This window comes from Camelus bactrianus, chromosome 9, assembly GCF_048773025.1.
Source record: "Camelus bactrianus isolate YW-2024 breed Bactrian camel chromosome 9, ASM4877302v1, whole genome shotgun sequence".
Classification (NCBI taxonomy): Eukaryota; Metazoa; Chordata; class Mammalia; order Artiodactyla; family Camelidae; genus Camelus; species Camelus bactrianus.
In genome coordinates, this window is record NC_133547.1 from 3930021 (window position 1) to 3953600 (window position 23580).

Sequence of the window (23580 nt, forward strand, 5' to 3'; positions counted from 1 at the left end):
ATATGTGTGCCACATCAGGACATTCTCCTCAGTTAACCTGAAAATATTTTATATAGGCTATTTTCCCTACAAACATGTTCATATTTCAAGGGGTTGCCATTCCTCTATTGTAGATGAAATCTTCCACTTGTAAGGATATGAGAAAATATTCTTTGTAGTAGATGTGAGCTAACAGATATTGCCATAAAAATTAGTGTAGAAATGAATTTATTGGATATTTGATAATCTAGTTTTACTTTCTTTAGGGTTCATCTAAAAGAATATACCTTCTTACTAAATGCCTTATATTGCAAAATGATTATTCTTTAGGTGAAAATATATCCCAAATTTGTCTGTATACTTACAGGATTGTTATTCACACCTGACAGAATGTGCATAAATGGAAAACAGAGCTAAAATACATTACGATTTTCAAATGAAAAGTAAAGTTTCTAATACTTTCAAACTGAACGTACAGATAATTTGGAATTATAATATATTTAGATAGTATTGACTTAAGCATATTAGGATGTAAACAAGTTTTTTTTCTGAACAGTATTTGAAGGTAATTTATCACAAGTGTAAATAGAATAACTCATAAAGACAAATGCAATTCTTATCAATTATAAAAAAATTCTTCTGTGCCTTCTCTTTTTATTGTATCTATATGAGATGACAGATGCTAACTAAACTTATTGTGGTAATCATTTCACAATATATGTAAGTCAAACCATTATGTTGTACACTTTAAAAGTATACACTGATGTATATTAATTATATCTGAATTAAACTGGGGAAGAGAGTCAGTTTTAAAAAGGCAAATAATTGGAACACCTTAGCAAAAAGAAAGAAAGAACAGTGCAATTTATAACTTTTTTCTTAATTCCTAGGTTTAAAGTTATGGTTAGTGACCTAAATTACCATAACTGTTTAATCCTCCAGTCTGAGACCTCAGGTCTTGTCCCCGAGTCTCTGGAACTGAGCACACTGTTAAGCTGGCCTCCTGTAGTGAATGGGGAATGGAGATGTTTTGTGGCGTCTCAGTATGAAACTGCCCATTTTCCGCAGGGAGAGTTTTTTATTTCACATTCTAGTTTGCATCGCTACAAAGACAACTCCAGTTCTTGTTTACTAAAACTGCTTAAATTAAGTCTAACTGCAGGAAATGTGCCTGGATCCAACCACATCGTTCATATAAAAGAGAATATACTTTTAAATATATTTATATTTTATAACGGAGATCCCAGTTCGTAGACCTCTGAATCGCTTCAGCCTCACTAGCAACCCACTGGCACAAACAGCTTTTGACTAAACTGTTTTCAACTTAAGAGAAAAACATGTAGTTTCATTATAAGTGTTCCACACAACTGCAAGCTTTAGAGTTACAGTTAAAGACAGTAACTTAATCTAAGGAGGTAGCAACCGCTGCATCACAAGGCGTGAAAGACACGCTAGCATTTCTAAATCCGAAGCTACGCCCTCGCAGCAGGGCGGAGGGACGCGCAGGTCCCGCCCCATGCCCCGACCCTCGGTGCTCCTCGCGCTCCCTGCGCTCCCTCCTCGCCCCCGCCCCACTCCCTGCGCTCCCTTCGGCCCCGCCCCCCGGAAATCCCGCCTCTAACACTGCGCGTGCGCAGTTTCCAAAGGACCCGGAAACGGAGAGCGCAGAGAGAAGGTCATACAGCAGAGCGCAAGTTCCTCCTTTCTGATGTAAATCTGTGCTGCGCGGTCCCCCTTCCTCCGTCCTCAGGGTGTGGGAGTCACTGCGGACCTAAAATCCCAGCACCCGGCCCTCCGGCCACGTAAGTCCGGACGGCGCCGCTCCAGGTCGGGGATCTTTTCCTTTGGGCTTGAAACCGCTCTGAGGCTGGTTCCTGCCCTTGGTTTTTCTGCCTTTTGACACTGCCTTTCCTGATATTTTCCTGCTCAGAACCCTGTACTTCCTCCGCCCCCTTCCGTGTAACGTCCTCTTCCGCGAGGTGGACTCACGCCCCCAGCCTCGCCCTCTCGGCCCCTGGAGGGCAGCGCCGGCCGCCCCGCTCCCGTGAGGCCGCGTCTTCTCCCGGGTCCCGGGATTCTGGGGAGCCCCTCCCTCTCTTGGGTTCCCCTCCCTCCCAGCCCCTCTGTCCCCGCGTCCTCTTCAGGCCGGTCCTTCTGCTCCGTGCGCCTCCCCCTTTGTAGTCAGCCCTTCCCCACCCCGCGTGGGGGGAGGTGACCTGGGCCAGCCGTGTGACCCCCCCGGTATTGTTACGTCCCACATTCCAAACGTCTGGAAAATGTGTTCTTCCGGGAGAGAGAACAACTTACTTAGTCGCCATCCCTGTAAATATGTGGGCGAGGGGGATCAGGAAAAGCAGAGACAGAGAGCGGCTGACAGAGAAATGGAAAAACTGAGGAGGAAAAAAAGAATAAGAACAAATGACAACGTAGAAGATGGGTGAGGGCCTATTCGGTACTTGGTAAGGATGTCAGTGATCTAACAGTTGAAAACTAGTTTAGTCAGTCAGTCTAATAATCTGTTTTCTTCCCTTTTAGGTGACCTATTAAAATGGTGAGCTGTGAGCTACTAAGTAGATTTTCCCCTCAAGTCCCTCTTGACTGTTCTCTGCAAATGGTGAAGGATGGGCAGGATTAACCTGAAACCTTTCAACAGAGTCCACCTATTCATGAAGAAGTTTACTTAGAGCTTATTTCTAAGCTGACCTCTTTCAGTGTTTTCCCAGGAGGGCCAGCTTCTTGATCTGCCTACTGAATGCCCCAGTATCCTTCCATTTGAAGCTTGTGTGCATTCCTTTTGCAGTGCCTGTGCCCAGAGATCCCTGTGCCTTTCAGCCCTGTTTGCTCCTGCATGTGTGGAAGAGAGGAGGAAAAATAGAGGAAGTGGAGGGGAGCCTGTAGGAGTCTGCAGGAGGGATTTGGAAGTAAGTGTGGACCTCCACATGAGCCCAGTGGGTGGTGTGTGCGCCTGTCCAAAGTGTGGTTGTGGGCTGCATGGAATGGTGTGGGGTACCATAGTGTCTTAGTTTAGGTTCCCTGGAACACAGATGCTTAGACTGAGGTTTGCACGCATGGGTTTAATTGAGTGAGTCATGACCACACCGCAGGGGAATGAAGACAGTGGATTTGGCCAAGGGAAATGTGTCCTGCGATGCTGTTAGAACCAAGGAGCCCACAGGGAGCTCTCTGCGCAGGAGAGTGGGTTTCTGGGTCCTAAAGGGCGCCCAGATGTTGTCCAACAGAATCCATTCCATTCAGTGACTTCTGTGGGATCTTTTGGGATGACAAGGATCATCACACATCCCACAGAGTAACTGTAGGGAAAATACCAGAGATCATTTTGTGGGTATCCTTTGGTGTCTGAGATATTTTGAATTCCAAGTGAAGGAAGTTACAGTAGCATTTTGGAAGGTACAAAAGAGAATTTGGAGTGTTTTCTTTGAAGATATGGGGGTCTCACTGGGGCTCTTTGGAGACATCTGTCTTATTAGTAGTTTTTGGAGATGTTTGGGCTGAGGTCCCTGAGTGACAATATGGTGTCTTGGATCTAGTGAGTCCTGCATGTCTTTGTGTGCGCTAGTCCATCTAAATGCATGAGTTATTAAGGCTGGGAATGTTTTGTGGGGCTTCATAGCAGGATGAGGGATCATTATGGGGTGTTTGGGGAGTGTGTTGGGCCCCATGAGACTTTGTTTGAATCCAGAAGGGAAACATTGAGTCTTAAGCTGCAGATGGCAGACAGGTTTAACAGGAAGGACCTGCTAGGGATGAGTCTCCGGACGCAACATGAGAGGAGCCGTAAGGCCCCACAACTTGGGGAAAAATTGTCCCAGAAATCAGGGGGCCATCAACACCCTAGTGAATTGAAGCACAAAAATGCAGCTGCTGCTTTCTTCCTGCCGGGCCAGCACTGGTTTCTCTACCGTTCCCTCCACATCTGTCCCAAAACAGCACACGCACACTCACATGCACACACACGCGCGCGCGCACACACGCTCTCTTCAGTCACAAGGCAGCTGGGGAGCAGATGAGCAAGATGTTTTAAACTAGATGTGGAAGTAATGAGGAGAGACACTATCCTGGGAAGGGAATTTGGAGACAGGATTGGGAGCATTGTTTAGGGAGTTAGAGTCCTAGTAATTGCAGGGAAATTCAGCAAATAGAGGAAAAGCCCTGTTCACACTCACCAGGTGGCCCATGCCCAGCAGTTAATGAATAGAAAGCAGTAAGCTAAGGGGGTCACGTTATAGAAAGGAGCTTGCGTTTCTACCCAACACACTCACCCTCCACACACACATCTCTGTTGTCTTCTGTGGTATAGCGGTGATGGAACTTTCCCAATTAGGTAACTCGAGGAAGAAAAGTGTTCTCTCTCTGTGCCTCGCTTGTGTTTCCTCCCTCAAGTCTTCTAGCTTCCACTTACTGTTCTAGGGCCTCAATGTGGAGGTTTCTTCAAAAATTAACAATAAGGCAGGGAGACAGTCTAGCCATCCCATTCTTCCTGTTTGCCCAAAGGAAACAATCATTACTTGAAAGGAGATACTCGTACTCCCATGTGCGACACTGCATTATTCATAGCAGCTAAAAAACAGGACAGTTTGGTGACAGATAAATGTGGTATATACACTATGAACTATTATTCAGCCTTAGAAATGAAGGGTCCTGCCGTTTACGACACCGTGGATGAACGTGGAGAGCATTATGCTAAGTAGACTAAGCCAGGCAGAGAAAGACATGCAGTATAATCTCACTTACATGTGGAAACTAAGAAAGTTAAACTCATAGAACCAGAGGGTAGAATGGTGGGTACCGAGGTCTGGGAGTTGATGAGAATGGGGACATGTTGGCCAAAGGGTTTAACCTTTCAGTTGTAAAATTAGTAAGTCTGGGCATCTAATGTACAGCTTGCTGACTGTACTTAATCACACTGTGTTTCTGCATCCTTGTAATTTGCAGAGAGAGTAACACCACACAGACACAAAATGGTAATTGTGAGTTAATGGAAGTGGAAATTACTTGATTGTGATCATTGTTTCACAGCGGATAAGTCTGTCAGATAGTCACATTGTACATGTTATATGTACACCATTTTTATTCGTTTATACCTATATTCAGTTATACCTCAGTAAAGCTGGGAAAGAAGAACGTGCCAGGTGTGCTAGGCTCACCTCCTCTTGAGTTTCACATTAGATCGATGAGGCATTTTTCATATGGATGTTTTGTACCCTCAGACCAGAAATTCCCATTCAGTCTGTGTGGGGTCCAACCGCAATAATATTTAAGGGGCCCCAGTGATTCCAGTCTGGGTCCCTCACTGAGCATCCTGACTCTGAGTCCTCCCGTCCTGAGGGCTGGGATCCGGGCTGAGGGGGAGGGGGCTCCGCTCTGCGTGGGGATGGATCAGGGCCTGGTCTGTGACCTGAAGGGGGCTGTCGCGTCCAGCTGAGGCGCCCACTGCTGCCGTGTAGGGGAGGGTCTCACTGGGGGGGGGAGGGTGATCTCAGGACAGTGTGGGGAAACTCCCATGTTGTTCTGTGTGTGGAGCTTCCTGTCGCGAGTCCCTCCTGTGACAGTGGGCAGCAGAGTCCCTCCTGTTCCACGTGCTGAGGTCTCCCCTGTGTGTGTGGTTGTGGCACAGGGAGGGCTGTGTTGGTTCTCAGCATTAAGCAGCATCTTCTAACTTTCAGGATTGACTTCTGAAGACTCATGTTCCCCGAGGAGGACGCCCAGGAGAGGAGGAAGAGGACAGGAGAGAAGTCAGGAATGGCTCTTTCTCAGGTAACTCGTATTTTTAGTTGCTTGTTCCATCAGTCCTTCCTGAAATGCCCTTCTTTGAATTTGCCAGTCTTCTATGAAGTATGTTTTTGCTCAGTAAGTTTTTTCTTTCAATATTCTTTTTGTCAGAATTTTTAATTATCCAAGAATTTTTCACCTCTATTTTCATGATTTTTTTCTTAATCTGTTATATTAATATATACCACTAATAACCTTTGTTATTTTTTACTTTTACTTTGTTTTTTTTACTTTTTTTAACTTTTTTTATTGTTACAGTCATTTTACAATGTTGTGTCAAATTCCAGTGTAGAGCACAATTTTTCAGTTATACATGAACATACATATATTCATTGTTACATTTTTTTTTTGCTGTGTGCTATCACAAGATCTTGTATATATTGAATCAATATTTTGCTAGTGAAATAAACAAATTCTCTTTAGCTTTTGTTATTAACTACATATCTAAATTTAAGTGGATAAAATTGTATTTATATTTTTGAATATATGTATTTTATAGAGGTTGAAGTATTATACATTTGTTTGTGTTTGTACCAGGTTTTTGCTAGCCTATGATAGAATAATGTTGACAAACTAAATTAAGTACACTTAGTACATTTTCATTGTCCCACAGATGCTGAAATGCATCTGAATAAAAATGATAATTTTAAAAATCACTGAAAACATGTTGAGAGACAGCTACTCTAGTGAATTGTGTGTTTACACGTGTGTCTAAAAATAAAAAATGCATATATGTGCCTGAGTGCATGGATGTGCAAGTCCATGTTTTTTATAAAAGACATCATTTTATAAATAAGTTTTCTATTTTTTAGCAATTGAAATTATATCCATCACACGAATAATTTAATTAGTAGTATGAGTGGTAACGTGTAGATGTGTACGTAGGCATAGATAATCATTTTTCATGCATTTGCATGTTGTTAACCTAGGACTTGTTTCAGCTTTTCTCGGGGAACCCTCTGTCAGTGTACTTTTAATGCTCTACTTAACTTTTTGATTCTTTAGTTTCGATTCTGAAGGCTGACCACCTGCATTCAGGTGCTTACTATGTCATTTCTTAGCTATCTGATCTGAGGCGAGTTTCTTACGAGTGTCTGTGACCCAGTTTTCTCCTTAGTAAGGTGGGAACAGATCTTTGTCTGATGAGCTGTTATGTTTGGGGCCCAACCTCAATAATAATTAAGTTAATTACGTACAATGTTGAGTTAATATATGTAACATAGTAAGAGTGATGCTTAGCGCACAGGAAGTGTTCAGACGCGCTTCGTCATTGCTCTTGTTATCCTCATTACAATTTTAGGATCCTGATCTTTCTTTAAAGCCACTGTGGACTTAGTCATCTCTGAAGACACCACTCATGCCCTAGCTCATCTGCATACTGAGTATCACTCAATGTGTGGAACAGAACATCTGACACTCCTGTGTACAGTCTGTGTTGCGTTCTTACTTGTATATTTCATGTATTGTCCACAAAAATCAGCGATCCACACTTACTTGGAGGATGTCGTAATCTCTTACAGAAGCAAAGAAATTAACATTTCAGGCACGTAACTTGCTCAGAATACCTTTACTTGGATCTGTCAGAACACACTCTTCAACCCAACGAGCCTCTCCTCATTTTGTGTGACGATAAGAGCTCTCCTCATGGTCCCTTGGTGAGATGTATTTTTCATTTCAGGAAGGGTTGACCTTCAAGGATGTGGCCATCAAGTTCTCCCAGGAGGAGTGGGAGTGCCTGGACGCTGCTCAGAGGGCCTTGTACAGGGACGTGATGTTGGAGACCTGCAGGAGCCTGCTCTCCCTGGGTGAGAGGACTCCCCTTTAGAAGTTGGGATCTGCCCTTGGGTGTCTTTGCATTTTCCCTGCGTGCCTCTTGGGAGCCCCCGTTTTGCTTGACTGTGCTCAAAGCTCCGTTGACTCAGACATGAAAAGCTTCTTGATTCAACATCAGGAGTTTAAACTTGCTTTTCTTCAGGGCGTCTGCCCATTTCATGATATACTAAGTTGTTCCAGAGCTAAAGTATTACAAATGGCAAACTTTAAAAATATTGAATTCCCTGTTTTCTACCCCTGTGCTTTTGTTCACTTGTTTTTAGAAGAAAGCTAGATATCTGTATATTATACTGTCCCCTATGCATTCAGAAGGAATGAGGCAGTAGGTGAATTTGTGAAATGTTTTTCAGACCCATCTGTGATGTCCTCGCTTCTCAGCTGAACAAGGAGCTGGGATTCTGGAAATGCCACAGTACACCATGTTCTTTTTTATTTTCTTTTTTATAAGTACTAATTTCTGTTTCTGTTGTGATTATTAACTCTGTTTTGGAGCCAGGGAAAGAGCTCTGGACTCTGGAGAATGCAATGAAAATACCAAAAAAAACCCAGCCAAATGGGTGAGAATGTATCAAAGGTGCCAACACAGGTCAGACTCAGAAAGAGAGGAAACTGCATCATGAATAGTGTTTGGGAACTTTCCTCAAGTGGGAGACTTCTATGGGAAAACAGTTTATTTCTTGTGAACTCCTAGAGAAAATTTTTCTTCTCCCGTTTATCACTCTGTCCTCAACGTGTAGAATTTATTTTTTCACCCTCCAGTGGTGCTGCAGCTCCAACACAGACAAAGGCGAAGTATTTACCATGATCGTCATAACATCATCCGGCCCCTGGGAACTCTTTGGTTCCTTGACTTTGAGGAGCATGGGATGGACTATTTCAAAGGGTCTCTTTTCCCTTTGGTCTCTCTCTCTGTTCTTGATTCTTCATTAGATGCTCAGTTCGTAGTCCATATTGATCAGAGTTGGCACCTCCACAGTCTTAACCCCTGGACTGATCCCGGTTCCATCCCCATTTGCTGAACTTGGAAGACTTAATCAGGAGATGGAAAAACACATTCCTCGGGTCTGAATGTTATCCTTTTTTTTTTTTTTTTTTTTTTTTTTTTTTTGCTGTGATAATCCACCTTTAGGTAATGAATGATTTCTGGTGGACTCCTATGGAGCGGGTTTACTTGGTAACAAAATTCTTGATGGAGAATACTTTTACTCATGTGTTGCATGCAGTGTTATCCCGCTGTATTCGGAAGCACCACTTGAAGCCACGTAGAGTGGTCAGCGTGTCCCAGGATACTGGGATAGAAGGTGTCAGGAGAGCCTGACTGATAGGTGTTTTCAGTAATCTTCATAGTTTGGAGGAATGTCACAAAAGCATCTCTCAAGGGCACCATGGCAGTGCTGTCCACATATGTTAATGATCATCCCCTTTGCGCCATGATAAATAATACACGAATTTCTGGTAGGGACAGCATTTTTCAAGTTCACATCCTCCTATCTCTGAGGCTGTTGAGTAGTTAAACTGTTGTCTGTACCACATTTGTTAACCCCTGTGTGCCATTGTTCACTCTACCTCAACAAATATTATCTTGAAGCCTCTTAGTGAGGGAATTCAGGAAGTTGCTTGATGTCGTCCACGAAGTACCGTAATTTGTTGTGTGTAAGCCCTCGCCGCTTTCATCCTGTACACTTCTGTGCGTTATGAATGAACTTGACTTTTATTTATTTCATCATCAGGTCCGTATATTTGATGATACTCTCAGTCTTTGTTTCACATTTGCAGTGTGTGGGAGGGGGAATGGGGGAGTCGGTGTTTTCTTTATTTTACGGTATTGCCTTTTGAGTTGAGGGTGTGGCTTAACCGTAGTTTCCCTAAATCCTACACTTTGTCCAGAAAATTTTGAAAGCGTATTAATTCCTTCTACTTCTTTTTCCCTAGCTTAGTATCAAATATTAAATTACACTTAACAAATTAAATTTATTACCGTTTTTATATTGGGAATTTTTACTATCTTGAGAATCTGTGTATTTTTATTGTCACTCTTAACCCCAGAAATACCATTAAGTTGACTTGCCATAATCTGTTATATAAAATTCATTGCTTTTTCTATTGTATGTTTTCAGTTTTCCATATACAACTTGTTGAGTTTTGTGTAAATTTCACTGAGTATTTTGAGGCATGACTGCTATATTCTAATAATTATGCTCCCTGTCTAGATCTGTCCTGTCCATGTCGATATGCTGAATTGATACTTGTATATATCATTGTATTTTACAGGAAGCTTAACTCATTTCTGGTACTTTATGAACTTCTCCACTGTTGTTTCTAACACCTCTTATTTCCTGCAGAATCTAAAGTTCTGGAAATTGCACCCTTGAGTGAACACAGGAGGGCTGTCTTGTCCCCCATCTTTGTTTCTGTGAACTGCATGTACAGTGCACCTGGTCCCTGCTGTCCCACCTGCTGGGGCTGACTATTGTGCTCGGGCTTGTCTGTCGTAGACGTTGTTCTCTGTGTCTCTGCACGTGGATCCCCTCCATTGGTCTCACGCCACGGCCAGAAAATGTGTCTGCCCGAAACTGCTGCTGCTTACAGCGCCCGTTAATACAGGTCCTTCCCCGCTTATTTTCTCCATAAGGTTACTTTCGATCTCACGATATTTATGAAGTCTAATTTATTCATTTTGGATGAAAGTTTGCATTATCATTGATTCGTAACTGTGTATCTGCTAATACATAGCGTTAACAGTAGGAGCACCCCTGACCTCTTGACTCTTTTTTTATTGTGTCAAATAACTTTCATAACGTTTTACTTCATTTGAGCTTAGAAGAGTTAAGATATACCACCTTTTACTGGTTGTTTGAATATAGATTCAGTTGATGACAGTATTTAAACTCACTTGATTTCTCCCTCCTCTCAGCAGCCCCTAGCAAACACTTTCTATTTCCATGAAATGGACTATTTTTGATACCTCACATAAATTGATTCATACAGTATTTTTTTGACTGCCTTATTTAATTTAACGTAACATCCTCAAGGTTCATCCATGTTGTAGCAAATTATAGGATGTGAGTCTTTTTTTTTTTTTGGCTGAATATCCAACCTGCTTTTTTGTGCATTCATCCGTCAGTGGACTTTTGAGTTGCTTCCACCTCTTAGCTACTGGAAATAATGTTTCTGTGAATATGGGTATGCAGATCTCTTCCAGATCCTGCTTTCAGTTTCTTTGTTACGAATACCAGGAAATGAAATTGCTAGATCATAGTTAGTTCTCTTAGTCAGTTTCTGCCATATTCCTGTAACAAAGTTCCATAGACTGGGTGGCTTGGTAACAACAGAAGTTTATTTCTCAGAGTTCTGGAGCCTGGAAGTCAGATCTGGGTGCCAGCATGGTTTGGTTCTGAGGAGCACCCTCTTCCCCATTTCTGCACAGAGCTCCCAAAACCCTTGGAATTTCCTGAGTGATAAGAGCAGTGGGAGCATCTTCTGTTAGAATATTTGGTGTCTTGTCCTCAGGCTCTGAAATTACTTCAGAGCCATGAAGCTAAAATGGGTGTCTTGTTCTTCCTAACAAAACCCTTTCAGTCACAACTGAGTTTATGATAATAAGGTGACTTTTGGAAATTCCCTTAAGATAGGGGGCTGGTTGCCAGTAGGAGCCAGCCGTGTGATTAGAAGGTTGGAGCTTTCAGTCTAACCCCTGATTTCCTGGAGAGAAGAGGGGTTGGAGGTCGAGTTTACTCACCAGTGGCCACTGATTTAATCACTCACACCTGTGTGATAAAGCCTCCATAAAAATCCAAAAGGAGAGGATTCTGAGAGCTTTCAGGTGGGAGAACACAGATTTCAGGAGATTGGTGAACTGGGGGAAGGCATGGAAACTCCAAACCCTTTCCCCATACCTTGCCGCATGCGTCTCTTCCATCTGGCTGTTCTTGAGTTATATCCTTTATGATAAACTGGCAATCTAGTAAATAAAATGTTTCTCTGAGTTCTATGAGACATTCTTAACAAATAGCTGGAACCGCTGGTCGGTAGACTATTGGTCAGAAGCCCAGGTGACCTCCTGGACTTGGGATTGAGATTTTGTATGAACCTTAGGATGATTTATCTATTTCTGTAAGAAACACTTGGGATATTGCTAGGTATTCAGTTGAGTATGTTAATCACTTTGGGTAGTATTGACATCCTGACAATATTGTCTTCCAGTCCATGAACTTGGGATATCTTTGCATTTATTTGTGTCTTTTCTAATATTTTTCATAAATGATTTTTGTTTACAGTATACAGATCTTCTTTGCTAAGGTTATACCTAAGTGTTTATTCTTTGGTGCTATTGCAAGTAGAATTGTTTTCTCAATTTTCTTTCAGATTGTTCATCATTAATGTATAAAAACACAATTGATTTTTACATGTTGATATTATATCTTGCAACTTTTCTGAATTCATTCATTAGTTCTAGCAGGTTTTTTTTGTTTGGAATCTTCAAGATTTTCTCCTTTTCAGATCATGTCAGCTGAAAACATAATTTTCTTTCCTTTTTCCATCTGGATACCTTTCATTTCTTTTTCTGCCTATTCTAGCTAGGACTTCTAATAATTTCTTTCTCAGTAGTATGTTTTATACAGATAGTGAGAACATGTATCATTGTCTCATTCCTGATCTTGGAGGAAAAGCTTTCAATCTTTCAACATTGAACATGTTAGCTGTGAGCATTTAATATATGCCCTTTCTTGTGCCAAGGTAGTTGTTTTGTATTTCACTTTATTGAGTGTTTTTAACTTTTGTCAAATGGTTTTCCTGTGTCAATTGAGATGATCATGTAGCTTTTTTCTCTTTCATTCTATTAATACGCTGAATTGATTTGAAGTCTTTATATGTTGAACTGTCTGCATTCCAAATAAATCCCCCTTGGTCGTGGTTGAGTTTGGTTTTCTGTCACTTTATTTGTGATTTTTTAATCAGTATTCATCAGAAGTACTGGTCTGGTTTTCTTGTAGTGTCTTTTTCTGCTTTAGTATGTACAGTAATTCTAGCCTTATAGAATGAGTTTGGAGTTTCAGGGTTTTTTGGAAGTGTTTGAGGAAGATTGGTGTTAATTGTTTTTAAATGTTGGGTAGAAATCAGCAGTGAAGCTATCTGGCTTTCCTCCATTGAATGGTTTTTGATTAGTCATTCAGTCTCCTTACTAGGTATAAGTCTCAGTTTTTGTATTCCTTCATTGTTCAGTCTTTGGAGGTTGTGTTACCAAAAATTTATCCGTTTCTCCTTGGTTATCCAGTATTTATTTACACATGGAATTTTCATAGTATGCTCTTATAGTCCTTTTGATTTCTGTACAATCAGTTGTAATCATTTGTAATGTTCCCCCTTTTATTTCTGATTTTAGCTGTTTAAGTCTTCCAATTTTTTCTTAATCTCACTCTATAAATTTTGTGTGTTTTCAAAGAACAAAACTTTTAGTTTTGTGATTGTCTGTAGTTTTTTTATTCTCAAGTTCCTTTACCTTTAATCTTATTCTTATTCCTTTCCTTCTGTAGCTTTGGCTGTATTTTGTTCTTCTGAGATCTTTTTTTCCCCAGTTTTTCTTTTTCCTCCTTTCTCTTCTCTGCTTTTTTTTTTTTTTTTTAAATTCTTCTTATTTACATGACAAACTGGGATCTCTTTTGTGCACCCCTTTATATTTTCTCTTTTTCCACCTTTATTGACATAGAATTAACATGGTGTGAATTTAGTGTACAGAGTGATGATTTGATATACATATATATTGCTAAATAATTACCACAGCTTGGTTAACACATCCATTAGTTCACATAATTACATTTGTGTGTGTATGTGGTAAGAACATTTAATGTCTACTGTCCTATTAACAAATTCAAGTATATAATATAATATAATACAATGTTAACTATAGTCACCATGCTGTATGTTAGATTCCTTGAACTTACCTTATAACTAAAACTGCCAATCCTCAGCCCTTGCAACCACTATTCTACTCTCTTTTTCTAATTGTTTTGCCTTTGTTTATGTTTTAAGATTCCACATATACGTGATATAAGTGAGGTCATGCTGTATTTGTATTTCTCTGCTGACTTATTCCACTTAGCATAATACCCTGAAGGTCTGTCCATGTTGGTAGAGATAGCAGGATTTACTTATTTTTTATCACTAAATAATATTCCATTGTGTGGGTAACATTTTAAAATTTATTTATATACTCTTGGGCACTTAGGTATTTCTGTGTCTTGGCTGTTGTAAATAATGCTGCAACAACATGGGCCTTCAGGTATCTCTTTGAGATAGTGATTTCATTTCCTTTTATTACATACCCAGAAATGGGACTGCCATATATACTGTATGGTAGTTTTGGGTTTGTTTGTTTGTTTTGTAGTATTTTGGGGAACATTCATACTCTTTTCTGTAGTGGCCTCACCAGTTTACACTCCCACCAGCACTGCACTGGGTTCCCTTTTCTCCACACCCTCCCCAGTGCTTGTTGCCTCTTGTCTTTTTGATGATCATCATTCTGACAGGTGTGAGGTGATACCCTCATAGTGATTGTGATTTGCATGTCCTCCTAAGGAAGGAGTGGGAATTCGGAAGCTTTCTCCTTTTCAGTCTCTCAGCAGTGTGCTGGGGAGCAAGTGAGTCAAAGGCAAACAAATTAGGAACTTTCTGACACTTCGGTTGAGTATTTTGGGGTTGGGCATTTGTTGGAGTGCTGCAGCTTCATTACTGGTTTATAGAGTTTCCCCAAAGGATTTTTGTGTGTGTGTGTGTGGTCTTCTATTCTTGTTAATTTGGTGTCGCCATGTGGGACTCATTGCCTGGAGTTCACTGGTCTACCCTCTTGCTGACATCACTCCTCATGTCTTTTATATGGCAAAAATTGGGTTGAGAGATACATTATATGAGTTCAAGTAATTAGAGACCCCAGGAAAAGGGGCACTGTTATATTTAATACCAAACAAAGAGTTTCTTATCCTGAAAAGTTTACTTAACAAAATTGTTAAATTTCTTTTTAAAAATATTTAAGTAGTGTTTTATTTAGTAAAATTACTGTATTTTTTAACTAACATGTTCACATCTTTAAATTCTCAGACCTTAGTAAATGCCTTCTGCTGTCTTGGTTTCTCCAAACAAATTCTCTGGCCGCTTAACCAGGAAATCATCATTTTGAAATCATGGTCACCTTATTTTGCTATACTATTGATAAGGTTACATGTATCTGCATGTGTGTGTATAGAAGAAACTCATCCATGTCCTCTTGATGGCCTTTTCCTGGTCTTTCTTCCATGTCCTGCTAGGAACATTCTTGCAGGTATCCTGGAGTATCTCTGTATGTTGAATATATGCCTGGAAGTGGAACTCATGAGATGCTCAGTTTAGTAAATTTCTCAGTATGTGCTCTAATAGATGTAAACCTGCTTTCTCCCTGCAACATTGCACTGTCTCCATTTTTAAGGCTCTTCTGTTTTTGCCCCATAGTCAGTATAATTGCAGTGGTTTAAAATGGGACAGTATTGTGCTACTTGCCGGTTCTTCCTTTCTTCTGAGGACAGTATTTTGGTCACCCATAGAGTGGAATATCGGTATTAATTGACTGTGGCGTAGCTGCCGTCATGAAATCATACTTGTGCCTTCTGACTTCTTTCTCCAATTCTTCTTTATAATGTTATGTATTTTCTTGACATGATATTGCAGAAGTCAGTGATTTCAACATATTTCCAGGCTCTCACTTTGTGTGCTCCTTCTAGAATATAAATCCTTCCTTTATTCTTGAGGGGGAATATTTAGAGTTCCACAGAGTATATTTTCTATAATATGGTTACTTATTTATGCTGGTTTTATCGTGATTTACTAGAATATTTTATTTGTCAGTTTGTATTGTGATTTACAGATGACCTTTCAGCGTGTATTTTGCGATGTATCAGACACACACCACTTACTGATGTTGTAAAATGCCTAGTCTCAAAGGGTACAGGTGGATTTGTAACATGTAACAAGATAAATTTTTTTATAAATTTATTTTCTCAGTGCTATAATGGTTTTGCAATTCTAACCTGCCAGTTATTTGGATTACTCGTGAGATAGCTTTATTTTGGATTATTTGCCATGACAATACATTGTCTGTTCTTTAGTATTTATGTACAATAATTATGCAGAAAATAGGTAGAATCGCTTTTTTCTCTTCAGTTATGAGATAGCAGTGTGTTTACTGCCGAACGGTATGTGCTTTGAGGTCATAGTGGAAAATACCCTTTCTTTGAGAGCTAACATACATTTTTACATGAGTGTTTTTGTCATAGGGTGTTTGACTAGGCTACCCTAAGATTAGAATTACATGTGATTATTCTTTCTTTAATAAAGAATCCTATTTCTTGAGTGTGTCTAAAAATTTGAAGATCACAGTTGGGAAGTTTTATGACTGCCCAGGATTAAGTGTTACCTTTGGTGTAATAGCACATTTTCAACATGAAATATTTATTTATGATCTGTAATTAATAGGATACCTATGGTTCTTTATATTTTGCAGCTATCTCTCATATACATGTGATCAAGAAATTAAAACCAAAGGCAAACAGTGATACAGGAGAAGAATTCCAAACAGTGATGCTGGGAAGACATAAAAGCCATGAAATCAGAGATTTTTACTTCAGGGAAATCCAGGAAAACATGCATGTCTTTGAGTGTCAGTGGAGAGATGATGAAAGAAACGACAAAGGAATGCCAATAACCCATAACAAAAATCTCACTGACAGAAGAGAGCAACGTGGTAGAAGGGATACAGGAAACAAACCTATTGAAAGTAAGCTTGCATTAAGCTTTCGCGATGAACTACAGATATTTCAAAGTGAAGAGAAAATTTTTGAATGTGATCAAGCTATGAAATCAATCAACAGTAGTGCCTCAGCTTCACCACTTCAAAGAACTTCTCCTATTGTGCACACCAGCATTTCTAATATATATGGGGATAACTTTATGCCCCCTTCAGTACTGACACGAGACCAGAAAGCATACAAGGAAAAACCTTACAAATGTAATGAATGTGGCAAAACCTTTCCTTATGGCTCAAACCTCAGTAGACATCAGTTAATCCATACAGGAGAGAAACCATATAATTGTGATGTATGTGGCAAGGTGTTTAGTCGAAATTCACACCTTGCCTGTCATCAGAGAATTCATACCGGAGAGAAACCTTACAACTGTAAAGAGTGTGGCAAAACCTTTAATCAGCGCTCAAACCTCTCTCGACATCAGATAATCCATACAAGAGAGAAAGCATATATATGTGATGTCTGTGGCAAGGTCTTTAGTCGAAAATCAATCCTGGGAAGTCATCAGACAATGCATTTTGGAGAGAAACCTTACAGATGTAATGAATGTGGCAAAGCCTTTAGGAAGCGCTCAAGCCTTACTCAACATAAGAGAATCCACAGTGGAGAGAAACCTTACCTATGTATCGAGTGTGGAAAGGCCTTTAGGAAGCGTTCAAACCTTACTCAGCATAAGATAACCCATACTGGAGAGAAACCTTACAAATGTCATGAGTGCGGCAAAGCATTTAGTGTGCATTCAGCCCTAAGGAACCATCAGATAATCCATACAGGAGAGAAACCATATAAATGTGATGTCTGTGGCAAGGTCTTTAGTCGAAATTCAATCCTTGCAAGTCATCAGAGGCTGCATACGGGGGAGAAACCTTACAAATGTAGTGAATGTGGTAGGTCATTTATTCAGCGTTCACTCCTTTGGATTCATGAGAAAATTCACACTGGTGAGAAACCTTACAAGTGTAATGAATGCGGCAAAGCCTTTCCCGTGCGGTCAATCCTTACTCAACATATGAGAATCCATACTGGAGAGAAACCTTACCTATGTATTGAGTGTGGCAAAGCCTTCACAAAACATTCAAATCTTAATCAACATAAGACAATCCATACTGGAGAGAAACCTTACAAATGTGATGAGTGTGGCAAAGCTTTCACCCAAGTTTCAAGTCTTAGTAGGCATCAGAGAAGGCATACTGGAAAGAACCCAAATAAATGTAATGTGTGTGTCAAGGCTTTTATCCACCATTCACAGCTTTGTGATCATGAGAGAACCCATACTGGAGAGAAACCTTACAAATGTGACGTGTGCTGCAAGGCCCTTCTCCAGCATTCACAACCTTGGGGTCATGAGAGGACTCATACTGGAGAGAAACTTTTCAAATGTAATGTGTGTGGCAAGGCTTTTATCCAACATTCAAGCCTTATGGCACATCAGAGAATTCATACAGGAGAAAGACCTTACAAATGTAATAAATGTGATAAAGCTTTTATCCAGAATTCACAGCTTTGGCATCATGAGAGAACACACACGGGAGAGAAGTCTCATGAATGTAATGAGTGTGGCAAAGCCTTTACAGATCGTTCACATCTTAATCGACATAGGATAATTCACACAGGTGAGAAACCTTACAAATGTCGTGAGTGTGGCAGAGCTTTTACCCAATTTGCAAACCTTGCTAGACATCAGAAAATACATACTGAAAAGAAGCATTATAAACCTAACATATGTGGCAATGCTTTTATTAAAAGCTGAAGCTTTGGGGATCGTCAGAGAATTCATAGTAGGAAGAAGCCTTACAAATACAGTGACTGAGATAAAACTTAGGTAAGTGTTGAAGCCTTAAAGTTAGAGACCCTATCAAGGAGAGAAATCACATAAAACTTACAGATGTGGCAGTCTTTAACCAGGCCTCACGCTCATTTGATATCAGAATATACATCTTTTGAGAGGAACCACACAACTGTAATGTATGGCAAAGGTTCTGCAAAGTTTAAGCCTTGTGGAACATAACAGAATTCTTACTAGAGAGAAACCGTACAAATGTCATGACTGATCAGCTTTATCAAAGGTGTATACCTCTGTGGTCATGAAAGAATTCATATAGGTAGAAACTTACATAAAGGTGTCAAGACCTTTAAGCAGTGACCTCGGGATATACCACACAGAATTCATACTGGACAGAAACATGACAAATGTAATGAAGGTGGTTAACTGTCCAACCACTGCTCTCAATGGACTACACATAAGAAAATTTATACTGGGGAGCCTACATCTGTTGATGTAGCAAGGACTTCGGTGGGAAGGTTTAATTACCTTCAGGTTGTAAATTTTTTTATTCCACTATTTGAGGTTTCTTGAAAAGGCTACATTACTGTTGATGACATGCAGCCTGAAGTTTGAAACCGGTTGATGTAATAGTTTCATTACATGCTTTTCATTCATCACCATGACGGTCTCAGGGAAGGGGTTGGTAAGGTGAAAGGACCTACCTCATTAGGTGGGGCTTATCCATATCCAGGTGACCTAGAAAAACTAGGACACAATTTTAAGATACAGCATGGCATACACTGGAGAGCATGGGGAGTGGCAGAGAAGAGATGAACCCTAATAATACGTTATTTGGCTCTTTAGATTGAAGGGCGTCTGTAACAATCTGTTTTCACGTTAGATTCAGACAACTTACAATTTTGAAAATGTATATTCATAACTTTCATTTCAGTTACATGCTCCATGATGTATCCTAGATTATTTCTGTGGCTCTAATAAAAATACCATACTAATGGAAATTCAGATTCTTTCCCTGCCCTAGTACCTGCCTCTCCACTCATGGGTACACACAATATGATTATATTTCTACATGCCTTTTGTGGGGGGAAGCAAAGTTAGACTCATGGACTGTACCTTTCCTTGAAATGAAAATAGAAATATAGTAAGCATATGAAAAATAGAAGAAAATCTGAACAGCATTTCAGAAGTAAAGGTAAAGATGACAGCCTACTTTTGTGCTTGGAGCACTCAGGGAGATAATTTGAAAGGATCGGTGTTCATGAGTGTCCTCTTTAGAATGAACAGATGATGAGAACTTTTTTGGTAGCTCATATATTCACCCTCTAACAGTTTTTTGGTCAGTTTGAACACGTGCTTACTCCACTGGAACAGGGCAGAGCCCCACTCAGACTTTGGATGTCAGGACTAATGCTGGCATATACTAAAGTGTTAGGAGAATGTCTGTCACGTAAGAAGGCTTCCTGGGGAGAGCAGGGCAGCCTTCCCCAGTTGTTGCAAAGAGAGCAGAGAATGGTGCTGGGCTCGCCGTATGGTGGGTGCCAGACGGGGCTGAGTGATGGTACGTGCTTGTGGTGCGAACCCACGACTACAGCCAAGGGGAGGCGCGCTCAGGCTTTCTCACCAGCTTGCCCTGCGCACGCGGGCAGAGGAGCAAGAGTCTATAGTGTATTAAAGGTGTCTGTGATCGGACCTCACGCATGCAGTCAGACTCTTCCTTATAAAACTGAATGTTTACACTTGAAACTCCTAAATTCTTGGTTTTGGGAAAAGACCCCGATTTTCATCATATGATACCAAACTTACTCCATTCCTTTTCCAGATGCACACACAGATCCCACTGTGAATATGATTGTTGAAGATGGTTGTGAAATTCCATTTAGGTAAATTGTGCAAGATACTTTTATACTTGTTTTTTGAAAATTAATGAATATAAGTGTTTATGAGACAGTAAATATGATTCAATAATTCTTAAAAGCCATTTTTGAAAGGGTGCGAAGATCTCTATTTGAAGTTTTAATAAGCACTAGATATTTCATGATTTCTGAACTGTAGAAGCATTCTATTTTGTTCAGCATATTTATCATCTTTTTAAAAATCTTGTTTAGCCCAATCTGTATATTTAATTTGCATTTCCTTTTTTATTGCTTCAGTGCAAAACCCAGAGGATGGGTTTGTTTTCAGACTTGTGTGGCATGAAAGTGTACATAGAGGAATGAGGTGCAAAGCATGTGTTCTATAAGCATGAATAAAGAGACTCCTTGCATCTTAAGTTCAGTGTGAGAGCTGGAACGATACGAGATAATGAACTAAAGTCCCATAGTGTGGAAGCAAGAGGCGTGTTGCTAATGTGCAGGTGCATCACGGGGATTCTGGAAACTCAGCATGTTAATTTTACCTTAAGATGTAACTCTCCAGTTCCTCCCTTTCTTGCCTTTATTCCTTTCATATTGTCTTCCTTCCATTCATACCATGGAAACTGGTACTCAGATCTGCAGCACCTTGTAGGCCATGGCTAGTGGATCAGAACTGTTTTCTGAATTCAATATGGAGATAATAGACTATATTTGTTTTATTGAGATACAACTTGCATATGATAAAATTCACAATTTTTATGTCCACAGTACAGTAGGATTTATATATTTACAATGCCCGAGCACAATATTTTCATTGTTCATCAACCCCCCCTTAAAAAAAAAAAACCTGCACACATTAGCAGTTATTCCCTATTCCATCCCGAGGCACAAGGAAACAGTAAGGTACTTTCTGCGTGAATGTGGCACTTTGGGGGCATGTCATATAAATTAAGTCATATAATCTGTGGCCTTATTTCTCTTCTCTTTGAGTTAGTTTACTGTTTACAGGGGTCATCCATGTTGTAACTTTTATCAGCGCCTCATAACTTTTTGTTGCTGAGTAGTAATGGTCCACAGTTTGATTATCATTTGATGGAGCTTTGGGTTCTTTCCACATTTTGGCTATTAGGGAAAATGCTTCTGTGAACATCTTACAAGAAGTCCTTGTGGATGTGTGTTTTCACTTCTCTTGGGTATACTGGTAACAGTGGAAGTTGGTTGTGCTATTGTGATTTATAAGAAATAGGGATTTTGTCATTCTGATGGCAGTGACACCCTATTTGGCAAAACTGGTCTCAAGGCCTTGCCTTGTTGCAAGGGAGCTGAGAAATTAGGAGAACACATGGCTGTGAATGTGAGGCTATGAAAAGGGTGAGGAAAGTCATACTGTTGGTGTAATCTCCACCATGCAGTTATATGTGGAAATTAAAATGAATAAAAATGAAAAAGATAATTGGAAAATACAATGTAAGAAAGAATTATCTCATGTCTTTCAGAACAAACAACTTTAACATCTTGAGTGTTCACCCTCAATTGAGTATGTTTGCCATTCCCAAGGAATTCCTATTGACTGCTTCATGGGAACTAGTTAATGTAGCTTCCCCAATTCTGGACATTACTGAGTTATAACAGTTACATTTCCATTAGGTAATAGTCTCATATTAAAATACATTTAGAGGTGATATTAGGATATTTCCCATCTACATGCCTTTTGTATATCTCTCAGGTAGGATGGCACAAATGAATAACATCTCAGAATGGATTCTTTTATTTCTACACTAGCAGTAGAATCAGAATATCTATATTAAAACTTGAAGAATTAATTTGTTTAGATTCAGAAAGCCAAAAGGAAATACATTTATAATTTAGAAAACACTAAGGCCTCTAATAATTCTTTAACTCTCATTTGGGACACCTCAGAGACTGGCTGTGACTTGCATGGAATATTACACTCTCAGAAAAAAAGACAATCTGTTGATACATCTCTTCCCACATTTATCCTTGACTAGCTCGTCATTTAATATCTTTAATAAGAGGTATTTTACTTTGGTCTGCAAAATGTTTTCTTGAGCATCGTTTCCTTTACTTTCCTCTGTTACTGAAGTTTGAATATGAAATGTGAAAATTCCAATTCCTTACCAATTATGGTGGCCATTTAACACAACTAGCTACTAATATTTGGGGAAAATATCTGGAATTATTGTTTCCATGCAAACAAGGCATAATCTGATAATGAAAAGGGTTTGGTCCCTCAACTTTCACCTTCCTAGTCACACAGCAGCCATGTTGCCGTAAGGGATGTGAAGACTAAGTGGAGGCTCATGGCGGGAGAAGGGGCAGAGGACCCGTCACGCCCCACACTGCACCCTCTGCACTTCCTGTCAGGTAAGACCGATAAATCTACTTTCAGTTACTGTTCTCCAGGCAGTCTGTCACAAAAACTTGTCAGTTGGATTTTTATAAGACAGACAACAATATGTTTCCTACTAGGAAAGAACTCCAAAAATTGAAGAAGAAAATAAAATCATGGGGCGGGGGAGTGGAAATCAACACTGTTCAAAATAGTGTGGCTATATTAAGATCAAAGCACATCAAGTAGCAAAGAAGACCAGGGATAATGAAATCTGGCTCATAATCATAAAGGAATAAATTGATTAGAAAGACATGACAACTGTGAACCATGCACCTAGAAGCAGAACTTCAAAAACTCTTGAAAAAAGCTGACAGGACTGCAAGGAGAAATAAATCCATACTTAGTGTCAGAGATTTCCATGCCCTTCTCTCAGTAATAGTAGAACAATACAAAATCCCTCAGTACCTAGAAGATTCTACAAATACTTTCAATCAATGAAGTTAACCAAATGGACATTTATAGAACTGTGAGATAATAGAAAATGTATATATTGATCTCTGCCGCTGGTTCCTGGCACAGAGTTCCTAAAACCCTTGTAAATCTCTAAGTTACAAGACTTCTAGAAATATCTTTTGTTTTGAGGTGACTCTGGGTGGGCTCCTGGATGACTCCTCAGTGGGGGCTTGGTCACCAGAAAGACCAAGCCATGACTAGAAGCTTGGAATTTTCAGCCCTATCCCTAACAATTGATTATGCTTCCATGAGGAAGCCGCAGTAAAATCCCAACAGTAGGGGATGCAGAGCGTGCCAGGCTGGGGAACACACTCACACAGGGAGAGCTTAAACTCAACCAATTACGGTACGTAACTGAAGGTTTCATTCAGCTTCATGAGCTCCCTCATTAAGACCATCCAAAACTATATTTGTTGGGTTGGAATGAACAATAGTTTAGTCAACAGCCTCAGAGAGATGTTGTCCCTAGGGGAAATTCCTGTATTATTCACTGTGGCACAAACGGTATGATCATTAGTATATGTGATCAACACTGTCACCATGCCCTTGAGACATGCTTTTTGACCCTTCTCAAAACTGGAAAAGAAAATGGGAAACTTCTATCTATCTCAGTATCCTGGGACATGGTGACCACTCTCCGAA

General features: G+C 40.0%; 1 protein-coding gene across 2 annotated transcripts; it reads left to right on the forward strand.

The window, feature by feature from the left end:
* Nucleotides 1-1616: 1616 nt before the first annotated feature.
* Nucleotides 1617-22131, forward strand: LOC105074318 (uncharacterized). 2 transcript variants are annotated; one of them, XM_010961829.3, is made up of 6 exons: nucleotides 1617-1781; nucleotides 2780-2900; nucleotides 5664-5754; nucleotides 7448-7574; nucleotides 16133-18046; nucleotides 20039-22131. In XM_010961829.3, the coding sequence occupies exons 3-6, from the start codon at nucleotides 5683-5685 to the stop codon at nucleotides 20101-20103; spliced, it is 2178 nt and encodes a 725-aa protein (XP_010960131.2). In that variant the 5' UTR covers nucleotides 1617-1781; nucleotides 2780-2900; nucleotides 5664-5682; the 3' UTR covers nucleotides 20104-22131. The 2 variants fall into 2 exon arrangements, with proteins under 2 accessions (XP_010960131.2, XP_074225261.1); XM_074369160.1 differs by lacking the exon at nucleotides 20039-22131 and having other exon boundaries at nucleotides 16133-19913.
* Nucleotides 22132-23580: the final 1449 nt, after the last annotated feature.